General features: G+C 39.7%; 1 protein-coding gene across 1 annotated transcript in view; it reads right to left on the reverse strand.

The window, feature by feature from the left end:
* Positions 1 to 512: 512 nt before the first annotated feature.
* Positions 513 to 12,995, reverse strand: part of PIK3CA (phosphatidylinositol-4,5-bisphosphate 3-kinase catalytic subunit alpha) — a 67,587-nt gene continuing 55,104 nt past the window's right edge. Inside the window, exon 22 of the mRNA XM_083177714.1 lies at positions 513 to 8,549. Within this exon, the coding sequence (XP_083033840.1) occupies positions 8,279 to 8,549 (271 nt within the window). The 3' untranslated portion in view covers positions 513 to 8,278. The remainder of the gene's footprint in view (positions 8,550 to 12,995) is intronic.

A 12,995-nucleotide genomic window follows, 5' to 3' on the forward strand; every position in this document is an offset into this window, starting at 1 on the left:
GCGCTCCTGTGCGGTTTCAGCATAATGTTGCCTCACGTCTTGGCTTTACCCACCATGCTCACCTCCTGCCTTCAGGCCTCTTTGCCTGCATCCCCTGCACTCGTGCTTGTAAGCGCCTTAGAGTTAAGAGGGACCTTCTCCAACATCGCACTTCAATTACAGCTCTCTACAAGCATCTATAAACACATTTCCTTTGTAATCATTCATCTCTACCAATGGCAACCTGCTCCTAGTAGAACACGGACAACTCCCTTACCTCCCTACATCTCAGCTGTATTGTGTACTGATAATTGTGGTGCTAATTGTTACCTATGGTCTGGTTTAGTTTTTCAGTTACTGTAATGTTTCATTCTGTGTACCCTGTATAGTTGTGTGCCATATCCGCAACCCTGCAAACCATTTTTGGTGCCTTATTTATAAAATGTAACAATTATATATCCAAATGCAATACATTTATATTAAGCCTTTCTTTTAACATCTTCTGTATAAAATCAAGATAAATAAGCAGAATGTCAGAGGTTAAAAAGCATTTCCTTTATTCAGGTTGCAGAACCTGGTTAACCAATATAGACATAATATACATTATGGATGACAATGTATAGTCATATTAGCTAATGTAACAGAAATATGCAGGTAGTTTCTTCAACATTTTAATGACCAGCTTACTTCAAGTCAAGAACATTTCCAATAACAAACATTAAATAACAGAACATGTTAGCAAAACAAGTCTATATAAACCAACTTCCTAACCGTAAAGCTAGGAGGTTGTTATAATGACTAAACATAAGAGGTGGAAATAGACATTACAATGTTACATCGTAGTTGCCAATGCAAACAAGACAGAGTTGCCCAATCAGCCCTGTGGTGGCGATGTCAAACGTTCCATACCAGCAGTTTATTTGGCAACAGAAATGGAAATCTTAGATAAAGCAAGAGCAGCAGTTTACCAGAAATGTATTTTACAAAAACCAGAAACCCAAAAGGGGCTTATCCACATGAAGTGAGTGTGTGTGTAGGGGGTGTCTTTATAAGAGTCAAATGGGACCGGACACCAAACAGATTTTCAGATACAAGACCAATGTCTGCATGAAATAAGACAGAAAAACTGCACTTACTTTCGCATGACTGCGAAGAAAATAAAAAATGCTCGCCAATATCAAGTATAAAATAGCCCTAAAGAAAGACCATGCAATGGGAACAAAACAAAGACATTTTAAAGTACCAGATTATGTCATGAAGATATCATCTTGTATCATGTTATCAAAAAGCAAAGCAAGAACAGATATATATAGATCATAACTCATGGGTGGTTGCAGTGGTAAGCTGTGCTGTGCAGGAATCATTAATATGCAATGCATGGCTAGAAGAACGCAAAGAAAACAAGCAACATGTTAAAATGAAGACTGCACTATTAATACTGTGAGAACAGACAGAGCAGAGGAGGGATATACACAGTGTTCAATAACTTGGATCTAGTGAACATGGTGTCACCTTCCGGCAAATAGCACAGTGCAGTGGACAACAGTAGCCGTTATACAACCACAGTAGCTATAGTTTGTTCCTTTGCAATGAAATAAGCTGATCTTCATTCTCTCCTAATAAAATACATTACAACATTGATGGCTCTTTCAACATTTAGATAAATCATTGAACCCACGTCTTCTATCAGCATGCATGACAATTAGGATAAACTACCGCCTCTACAATGGGATTTGTGTGCCACTTATCGGATGCCATTTATCTAGAACAAAAGTATAGGATATATAATTGCATAAAAAATTGTTTTCCAGTATATTACCAAAATAAAATTCATACAAGCTGGCTCTTTTAAGCAGGATAGCATCTCACTTCACTTACAGCCATTCTTAAAAACATGTTTTTAATATATTTTTAATGATGTTACCAAATGGCATATTTAAAATAGCTTTTATATGGGCCCAGCCCAAGTGTGAAATGTGTACAACACTTTTGTCTGGAAGAAGTACACTAGCTACTTTATAGAGTAAGAATATAGGTGCAAGAATTGTTTATGGCTATCTTAGTACCATCAATCCTAGCCTACGTTCTGCTCACTTAGCAGTACCTATAGGATTAATATTTCAGTCCTGAAAATTTTAATACACTCAATCACAGAGGGAAACGTAACAGTATCCATTACTACAATTGAGGTAGCAAAGCTGAGGGCCATTTGATCTTTGAAGCCACTCTGCAGCCTAAACGATAAAAAAAAAGAAAAAAAAAAGGCACAAAATAAATTGAAGTGATTAATATACACAATAATATACACTTTTTTTTTTAAACAAAACATTAGAAATAGATCTGTTCAAATTCCTATTTATTTATATATATATTCTTCACAAACTGAATATAATCTCTGTAGAAATTCCTGTTATAACATTTTATAAGACCTCATACATTACCTCTATAACAGAGACCGGAAACTAGCTACAGTACATCAAGACGAAATGTTATGTTTTATAAAATCATAGGTGATATTCGCAGATGACTACATTTAACAAAACATGAATCATTTTGGTTATATTACTAGGTTTCAATTTGTGGAGAGTGTTTAATTACAGGCTAGGCACTGGCGTTAGTGATGCTTGTTAGTAAAAATAATAATAAAGCAGTAGTAAATGTATTGATATATTAAAAAGGAAAAAGATACAAAAATTGTATAATTAGTTTGTACATAGTTTGGTTCATTTGCAAGGAAAGTTCCTGTTTTTACCCCAAAAGAAATGTCAGGCCACAATGTGCTAAAGTCCGGCTCCATTAATAAAAAACAAACAAAACAAACAAAAAAAAAAAACGCCTACATTAACAGCAGTAAAAACAATTCCATTTTCTTGCTGGCGATTGATGGCTAGTCCTGGTTTCTGTATTCAGAACATATTTTTTCTTTAAACAATCTGTCTGGGATTTAACAGTAATGATAATATAACCTCCAGTAAACAAAGCTACACCACTAAGATCCCACAGATACTGTAGTCTAAAACAAACAGACACGCGCACAAAGAAAGTAGTATCCTATACACTTTGTTCCCATAAATAAAAATTTTTTTTTATCACAATTATGAACCTCTTCGCTACATAAACCACTACTATGAATGCACTGATGAGTTTGCCAATAGCTGGTACAATAGCCATGTATGTGTTATTGGGGTTATTCAGATCTGATCACACAGCTACAAATTTTTACCTTTTTTTTTTTTAATTTTTGGCCATTCTAAAGTTCATAGACAGCAAGCCGGCGATTGTGGGTGGCAAGCGGCAGTTTTCTGGACGTGTCAGGGAAAACACAGATGTGCCTACGCGTTTGAAGGAAAGTCATGTGATATCAGCTCTGACCGAGATCAGCCCCTTTCTAGCACACCAAAAATAAATAGACTATGTATCTAACAATAACCAAAAACATATCCCCCCCCCCAATGATGCTAAATGTCAGAACACATGCAGTGGATGATACCTTTCTGTAAATATTATCCCTCCAGTGTTTAGAAATGTATTTCAGGGTGACAAATCACACATTTTTAGAAAATTATTTCTAGAAGTAGAATTATTTCCTTTGGTGGTAAAAGTGCAGAAAAAAAGGCCAAAAGGCTTTGCACATGCCCTTCTGTACACTACCTAGATAAACTATACAGCATAATCGATTTGCCTTTATAACCTATAAATAAAATTGAAAAAAAAAAAAAGTCTAAATTAACAGCTGCAAATAAATAGAACAGTCTTAGTCCTCTTATCAATTAGTGTTCATTAGATTTTTTACATTCTTTTGCTTTAGTAAAACGCATGAAATAGTATCACCCTATTCATTGCACTATTGTGATATCATGCATCTGCATGTGCCACAGGGAAAATGCATTGTTGTTGCCTACAATTGTCTCCTAAAGCAGTGATTGGCATGCCACCACTTGGTACAGTATACTGTATTATAGAGCTGCACAAACTAGCACCACATGGACAGAGTAATAGAAAGCCGGTTCTTGAATCACAATTTAACAGTAACTGAAACACTTTCATACTCTAGCTGATTCTAAGGTGGGAGCAAAACAGAGGATGTAACTGTGCACATGGAACAAACCATGTTACAATGCAAGGGGCGAAAATAATTTTTTTGCAGAGTAAATACTAGATGCTTTGGCAAATAGCCCACAAATGCTTTATTTTTATACTGCAGCTTAGAGTTGGTTTTATACCTTTATAATACAAAGCATTGCTGTTGGTTATGGACCAGGCAGGATCACCAGGCATACTTAATTATTCTCCCGGAAGTGCTAGGAGACACTATTTTGGGGCAGTGCCTGCATCCACCAAAGAGTGGCCAGATCTCCCCCATTGCACCTAGTGGGCAGAATGAGATTTAATAGGGAGTTACAGTGTGGTATTTACACAAATAGGTCAACTGGAAACACAATATTTGTACTGCAAGGAGTCATCTATATGGTTGTATGTATGAGCTGCAACATCGTATATGTTTGGTGGGGTTGTTGGGCAGCCCCTATTTATCTCTCTGGCTGCAAACTATAGGTAAATTCTCCCATTACATTAGGCACCTGTACCTTTCTATGAGCTCAAATGTACCCATGTTCTGTATGTGTCTTAAAATAAAGCGTTAGGACACCAACCCAACACCTGTTTTGCAGGATTTCAACATAAATCAGTAATTATGATTAACATCATTTACACCTGAATCGTAACTTGCTTACATAACCATAATCTCTATCTGTCAATTATGCATTCTGTACTAGATTGACATATGGATAGAACTCAATTATGGGAAGGTTACATTTAGTCCTGGGACTTCTGATACTGCACAGGTCATAGACAGTGCACTGGTAGACTGAGGTTTTATCCCCACTTATGCTTGTGCCATTGACCTACACTAAAATTGAGACCGCTATTTTGAAAGAATAGTCAGCCAATCAGTGCACTAGCAGTTGTGATGTCTGCAAGGGATAAGGAACAATTGTATTGTCGTATATATTGGTTCAGCCAACAAAATGCGCTGCCTGCAGTCTGAGCTGGTAACAAAGATAACTAGTAATATCCGCATTGGTTGGTAAGTTATCAAACTTCTAGTCTAGTTAGCAGTATACAGAACCCCAGCCATATCAACAGAGCTTTCAATGCAGGATTTTCTAATTGGGACGACTTGTTTCAACTAAAACCAAGCTGTGCTAAACTGCTCCATGAAAGCATACATTTGCCATATACTGGTCATTATATTTCACTCTGTCAGGATAAAGACTTCTCATGTGCTTAACCCTTTGAGTGCCAACATTGCTTTGAGAGACGTTCAAAACATTCGCTAAAAATGCCAGCGTCGCTCACAGTGGTTACATAAATACAAATACAAAATGTTGTGTAAAAAAAGATGATATTTCCTATATAAGGTAAACATTACAGGTCATTATGATGAATAAAAAGGTTTGCTTGGCAATTTTCACACCTATTTAGACAAATTCAATTGGCACTCAAAGGGTTAAGTATGTTTGATTTGGAATTAGTAGGGTAAACCATTATGGGTATAGTTGGTAGGTCTTCCTATAAACATATTGCATTTATAGAATGCTGTGTTATCTTTGCATTAAACCCTTCCTAACATGAATATACTATTAATCTATCATATAATAGAATTTCCTTTGTATGACAAATATGCAACATTTATCCAAACCTCATTTTGGATGTAAACCTCCTATAACATCCAGTCACTTTCTAAGCTCACCTATGCATGTACCATAACTCAACACATTACTCGTCAATTCTTTGTTTAAATGATAATCTCATTTGTCTGACTGTACTTAATTATGGGTGCCCACTGTATATCAATAGGTCCACATTGCATCAGGTTGAACCACAGGTTCAAATATCATGCCAGCTCTGTGGGAGAACTCAAAACTGCCTTCCCTATAAAAAAGGCAGCAAAGTGAGTGTCCTAGCACCAAATAGCCTGAAAAAGGGCACAAAATGGCAGAAGTTTCAAATCTCAAGCTGCCTGGCTGACTTGGTTTGAAAGAGGATTTCAAGTGCCTCTAAAAATTAAAGAGATTCCACATTTCTAATATAATATTTAATTACATTAATACAGCTTAAAAAGGTGTTCTTAATTATAAAACATATAAGAAAAATAACACTCATTAATGGGAGTTTTTTATTAGTAACAAACTCCATTGCAGGCTGTGCCATATCTCGTGGATAAAAAAACTAGTAAACATTTTGTAATAACAAAACCTTGTCTGAAGCTTTTTGGAAACATCATGTCTGTTACTTTATTACCTATATAACCAGTGGCGGCTCCAGAGGAGGGGCTGCATCAGTTCAAAACTGAAATAGGGGAGATGCACCAACTGCCATTCCAAACCGACTCACTGGCAGTTGGTCGCTCCCCTATTTGAATTTTGGAACTGTGCTGCAGCCCCTTCTCTTAAGCCGCCACTGTTTATAACACACGTGTCACTATTGCATACTTTAACATATATGGAAATTTTTTGTCACGATATCATATCAGTATTGGAAAAAATGCTACAGGTATCCCTCACTGTTAATAATAGTAGAAGCCAACTGAAGACTTCTGTACTCCTTGAAAAGCAAATTGAGAACATTGGCGGTGTGTCTACCTAAATAACAAAACAAAAACCCTATAAAGCCTTATAGCTAATAATAAAAGGCGTTCACTATATCATTAACAATAAGATACTAGTAATCAGCCTATAACACTGAACAACCAAGAAAAGTGGCTTGTTTATCTAGAGGACTTGCATGCATTGTGGTTTACCTATACTCGTGTAATGTTAGTGTACCCGGTGGCAGTCTTCATAGGCTGGTAAGAGGAAATGCCAGGCAGGATGCAGTAAGGGGCTATTAGACAGAAGTGAAAACACTGAATTCCAAACATTGCAACATGTTGTCAAATGTGTTTATGCAAACTGTGTTTGTCGCTAAAATATAATCTGGCAAAGATAGCCGAAGATCAAGCAGTGTACAGGATTCTCAGAAGACCCTACAAATCCCCACGAAAACCAGGTAAAATGACCTGGGCAGGATCAGGTTCATACATTGGTGAAACACATGTAAAGCAAGATAATACAGGGACAGTTAAAAAAGAATAAGCGCCTTAAAAAACAAACTGTATGCACACATGTAGAAAATGATGTACACACACACACACACACAAACTTGTTGCATGCGCCTGAAGACAAAACGAACTGCATAACCTCATATATATATATATATATAAAAAAAAAAAAAAAATTAGAAAAAACATTCAAACACTGTAACATGAATATAGATTACATATGATGCAACCTCTGAAATATATAAACTAAATCTGGGATTAAATATCAAGTACAAATAAAATAAAGAACAAATTTCCTTAACATAGACTAGGAAGACTATAAAAATAAGAGTTTAATAATAAGAGCAACATTTTTCAGTGCAATAAGCGGTTAACTTAAAACAACCCCAGCTTTATCTGGTCTCTCATTTTGTAGTATTTCAAGAAAAATTCATTAAAAAAAAAAAAAAAAAACCCCCCCCTCCCCAAAAAAACAAACAAAAAAAAAACAAAAAAACTTACACACATTAACTGTGTGAATTTCAGACTTCTTTATAAACTTCAGGAAAGTTTGAAACTCTTCTGTTCTTATGAATGGTGCAACTTATGCAAACTAAAAACAAAGAAACAAAAAGATGGAGAAAGAAAAGAACAAGACCATACTTCGCGCACGACTTACATGGTATCACATTTTAAATGAACCAAAAAAAGAAGAAAAAAAAATGGACACTTGTCAAGCGCATCTAATGTTGCATTGTAGTTGAACAATACTGTGAGGCATTTAGGAAGAGCAGTTCCCTTCAATCACTTCCTAGTATATTACTGCACCAAAGGTTCAAAAATCAGCGTTCCAAAACACACATGGGAATCACAAAAATATTTCTCTCTGCCAAACTACTGTTTATATCAAATAGACCATGACCATACATTGGGTACTAAAACGCAAGCAAAGAGGGGTATAGCCTCCTGTTTGACATTAAGGCATAACGTTTGAAATCCAGACTGAAGCTCTTGAAATGTGTTCCTTTAGTGTTGTTGTAGACCCTGTTAGTGTTAATGGTTCTGGTGCATTCTTATAGCTGCTGTTGTGATAGTAATGCTCTTTGTGGTTTGTGCAATTCCCATGCAGCCGGTCTTTGCTGCCTGTCCACATAAACAGTGCAGTGTAGTACCCAGAGAGTGGGTGACCAGTCTGTAGCCTGCTTCCAAGCCCTCTGCTCAATTTAAAGCACGCTGTTTTATTGTGTGGAAGATCCAGTCTACTTTTGTTGTCCAGCCACCATGATGGGCATCATTCATCTGTTTCATAAAATATTCCAAGGCTTCCTGTTCAGTTTTTTCCAGTGCCAATGTCTTTCGGATGTAGGCAATGTCATCAAAAGACTGCAGTTCAGGCATCCCGGAGCCAAGCATCATGGAAAACAGGTTGATGAAAAGGTTGGCGTGCTGGCGAATTGCCAAATAAGCTTTGTAACACATCTCTTGAAACCTGGCAAGAGGGAGACGGGTTAAAAAAAAAAAAAGGGTCATGTTTTGTGAAATCATCATAATTTATACACATTTGTTTTTTTTTTTCTTAAATGGCACATCACTGTGTAGATAAATCACAACGGTCACACTATCTTTTGCTCAAAAATGGCAGAATTGCTTTTTTTTTTTTATCATGCACAGATTTCTATAGAAGGACTTCATTTGGACAAATTCATAGCAAAAACTATAAAACCTCTATCAGAGCCATATTGTTCAAGTGTGTTTTTTAAGGAACTGTTAATAAATAAATAAAAATACGGAATTGTTCCTCAACTGCGATCTTCAAAGCACACCAACAGCCAGTTTTTACAGCTATCCAGGCTTAAGTTCCCCATAAACTAGTAAGATCTGGGGTGATTTCACTCTATTCAGACGGATCGTGCTGAGAAATCGGCCCGAATCAGATGTGTTTGACATCCCGTCCATCCTCTGACTTTGACCCCCTCCCGGCGGCGGTGAATGGGCTTGCATGTAATACATCGCATGTGAAAGGATTGCATGGGATGCTCCTCATACACTGCTGCGAGACATTGCAGTAGTGTATGGCCAGCTTTAGGCAAAGGTGACTATTTGTACCACAGCAAGCTTGATTATACCATCTGTGCATAAGCAGGGAAAGCCATAAAATTGGACGGTTGGTGTGCCTTGAGGACCACAGATCAGACCTTCTAACCATATGCACAGCACTGGAATGAATACCCACACTGTTTATATAGTAGTCATATAGTTACGTCAGGATAGTATTGGAATCCAGGCAGTCAGAATCCCACCAATCAGAATGCATAAAGTAGCATCCTGACATTCCGACTGCAATTCTATTTTTTTTTTTTTTACATACAGAAAAAAACCTACCTTCCCATTCCCCTGCAGTCTAACCCTAACTCTATATTGAATACTTACCATTGGGATCACTAAGTGGCACAGTCACGTTGAAGTAAGAAGGTCTAGTTTTAATGTAATGTATGATTACTTGCATAAGTGATCTACTACAATTCTCATATCCCAATGATTTTTCTTGAAAGTTTCCATTGTGAACAATACCCTCCTAGTACTGGTATCAACCAGAGCTGTGCCACTGCCATTTATGCATTCTGCTGCCCTATATATATCACTGGTGAAAATGTTGTAATGCTGACAAATTCCTTACATCTACTTTTTACTAGACCTTTCCCCACTCAGTCCTCTAAGCCTTAAATACATGTATATTTCTTTTTAACCATCCCATGCCAACCACCTTTAATCAATGTCACTGCCTGTTATCTGGCTGAGTACTTCAAATTTAATATCCAAAGTGAAGTGGAATACTGTTTCCAGAGCACCAGCCAGGCATACTCTAGCACACCCAACATACTGTAGCACAGTTATGGCTAACCTTGACACTCCAGCTGTTGAACTACACATCCCAGCATGCACTGCTACAGTTTTGCTATTTGACCATGCTAAAACTGTAGCAGGGCATGCTGGGATGTGTAGTTCAATAAAAGCTGGAGTGTCAAGGTTAGCCATCACTGCTCTAGCACATGGACTTTATCCTGAAATGAAAAACTATTCTGACAACTAACACAAATATGGTGATTGTCTTCTCCTATGTTCATTAATAGTCTTAACACATGTAATCTAGTTCTCTCCAGTGGTGCCTGTGCAAAATTATTCAATTCTGCAATATTTACTCCGGTTCCTCACCCATGTCCATTCAAAATAGACTGTATCCATCTTCGGAGACCACACTGACGAATGTTATCAACAATTTTGGTACTCTTTACTTAAGGCCCCCTTACACTTGTACGATTTGGTTCAATTTCACTCGATTTCACTCAATCTAGACAGATTGAGGCAATCAATCAAACCAAATCTTACAGGATTCTCCTGCACTGCGACACGATGCGCGTTCCCGTGCACATCGTGTCGGACCCATGAGATTGATCCTCCTGCACATAGGATCTATCTCATCGGGCCCATTAGGCACACTTCAGGGGACATTAAACTTATCGTCCGCCTCCCCAGGGAGGGACTTGGTGACCTGTTCATGTCCGCCCCGCCCACACAGCACTCCGAGCCCGCTGCCATTACATACAGTCAGTGACAGTGTCAGCACCCCCCCCCCCGCGCATTATAGCTGCCGTGGTTTTGCGCCCCTGTGTCCGTGTCCCCCCCCCCGTATTATGCGCCACACAGTGCCTCCCCCATCCCCTATATTACCTGCCGTTGCCTCCGCTTCTCCCGCCGTCTAACCTCCCTGTCCTCCGTCCAGTGCAGGTTCCCCCGAGACCTCCATGATAAGGCTGTGCGGCTATCTCAGGGATTCCCCTCCGTATGGGCGATAATCTCCCAAAGCACCCGACAGCGCACCCCCCCCCCCCCTTCCGCCAAAATACAAGTGAGCGGCTGAGTTGCTTCAGCATTCAGAAAATATATATATTTTAAAAGGCTTAATTACATCAAGTACTGCTGCGCTGTCACTAGAGTCACTAGGGATGGTAATCGGTACAGACATCATCGATGGTTACCATCGATGCCGATTCTGCACCCAGCGATTGAAAGTAGGGATGGCCATCGACTATCGATGTTCCCAAAACATCGATGGTTGGGACCTAGATGTCGATGTTTTGGGAACATCGATAATCGATGGCCATCCCTACTTTCAATCGCTGGGTGCAGAATCGGCATCGATGGTAACCATCGATGATGTCTGTACCGATTACCATCCCTAGTGACTCTAGTGACAGCGCAGCAGTACTTGATGTAATTAAGCCTTTTAAAATATATATATTTTCTGAATGCTGAAGCAACTCAGCCGCTCACTTGTATTTTGGCGGAAGGGGGGGTGCGCTGTCGGGTGCTTTGGGAGATTATCTCCTGTACGGAGGGGATTCCCCGAGATAGCCGCACAGCCATAGATGATTTCTGCACCGATTACCATCCCTAGTGACAGCATAGCAGTTTTTATTTACAGTTTTGGCCACCCCCTCCTAGCACTCTGGACATCTCCTAGGACCTCCCATCTGGACACATTCAATTTGGCAAGATAAATCTCATACAATTTATTGAACCAAATTGAATGTAAAAAATGGCACATCAAGTGACAAATCTCATGTAGCACTCCAGGAAAGCTGCTGGGGAAGTTCACATTCAATCAGGCACAACTTATCTCTAGGATAAGTTGAACTAGTGTAAGGGGGCCTTTAGAAGGGCGCCCACGATTTTGATCGTGGGCATCGTTAGTAAAAAATCTCGGGCATCTCGGGCATTGAATGCACTAAAAAATCGGGTGCGATCAACCGACGAGATGCCCGAGATTTCCCATAGGGAACAATGTTAAATGTCTCAATTGACCCAATTTTCCTGTTCAATGCCTCAATTGACCCGATTTTTCCATAGGAAACAATGTTAAATGGGCCACAGAGGCCAAATAGGCACCCTGAAGTGTATAATGGCCACCCGAATTGTTAACGATACCCCACGATCAACGTCAACCCGATGCGTGGCGAGCGCAGCGAGCCCGCGAGGGGCGGCGGTACGCGTCCTACGACCTTTTCATACCCCCACTATCCACGTCGGCGTGGAGTTGAGAATAGAAAGTGTGGCGAGCGCAGCGAGCCACCGAGCCCGAAGCGTGGCGAGCGCAGCGAGCCCCGCGAGGGTACGCGGACAGCTGTGAAGCCCGCGAGGGGACGCGGATACCTGTGAAGGTATCCGCGTCCGCTCGCCACGCTTCGGGCTCGGTGGCTCGCTGCGCTCGCCACACTTTCTATTCTCAACTCCACGCCGACGTGGATAGTGGGGGTATGAAAAGGTCGTAGGACGCGTACCGCTGCGCTCGCCACGCTTCGGGTTGACGTTGATCGTGGGGTGGCGTTAACAATTCGGGTGGCCATTATTCACTTCAGGGTGCCTATTTGGCCTCTGTGGCCCATTTAACATTGTTTCCTATGGAAAAATTGGGTCAATTGAGGCATTGAACAGGAAAATCGGGTCAATTGAGACATTTAACATTGTTCCCTATGGGAAATCTCGGGCATCTCGTCTGTCGCATCGCACCTGATTTTTTAGTGCATTCAATGCCCGAGATGGCCGAGATGGGCGCCCTTCTAAGTAAAGAGTACCACAATTTTATCAAGAACACATCAGATTTACTTTGATCTGACTGCTGCATTTTACACCAAGGACAACTCACTTAAGTGCCAGAGAAATGCTCCTTGGACATATCACTTGCTCATTCAGCACTTATACTCTGAGATCACTTCCTAATGCCTTCCTATACAATTTGTTGCACCAGTCTTCTCTATGCAGATCAGCTCCTCTATATCTCAAACTTCTGTGTATGGACAATAACCAAATTTACCGTCACTCCCTAGATCTTTAAATCATTTTCTATCTGGTAATTCCCAGTCATAGCATACTTTAA

Source organism: Crinia signifera, chromosome 3 (assembly GCF_055691185.1).
Source record: "Crinia signifera chromosome 3, ASM5569118v1, whole genome shotgun sequence".
In the NCBI taxonomy this organism is placed as follows: domain Eukaryota; kingdom Metazoa; phylum Chordata; class Amphibia; order Anura; family Myobatrachidae; genus Crinia; species Crinia signifera.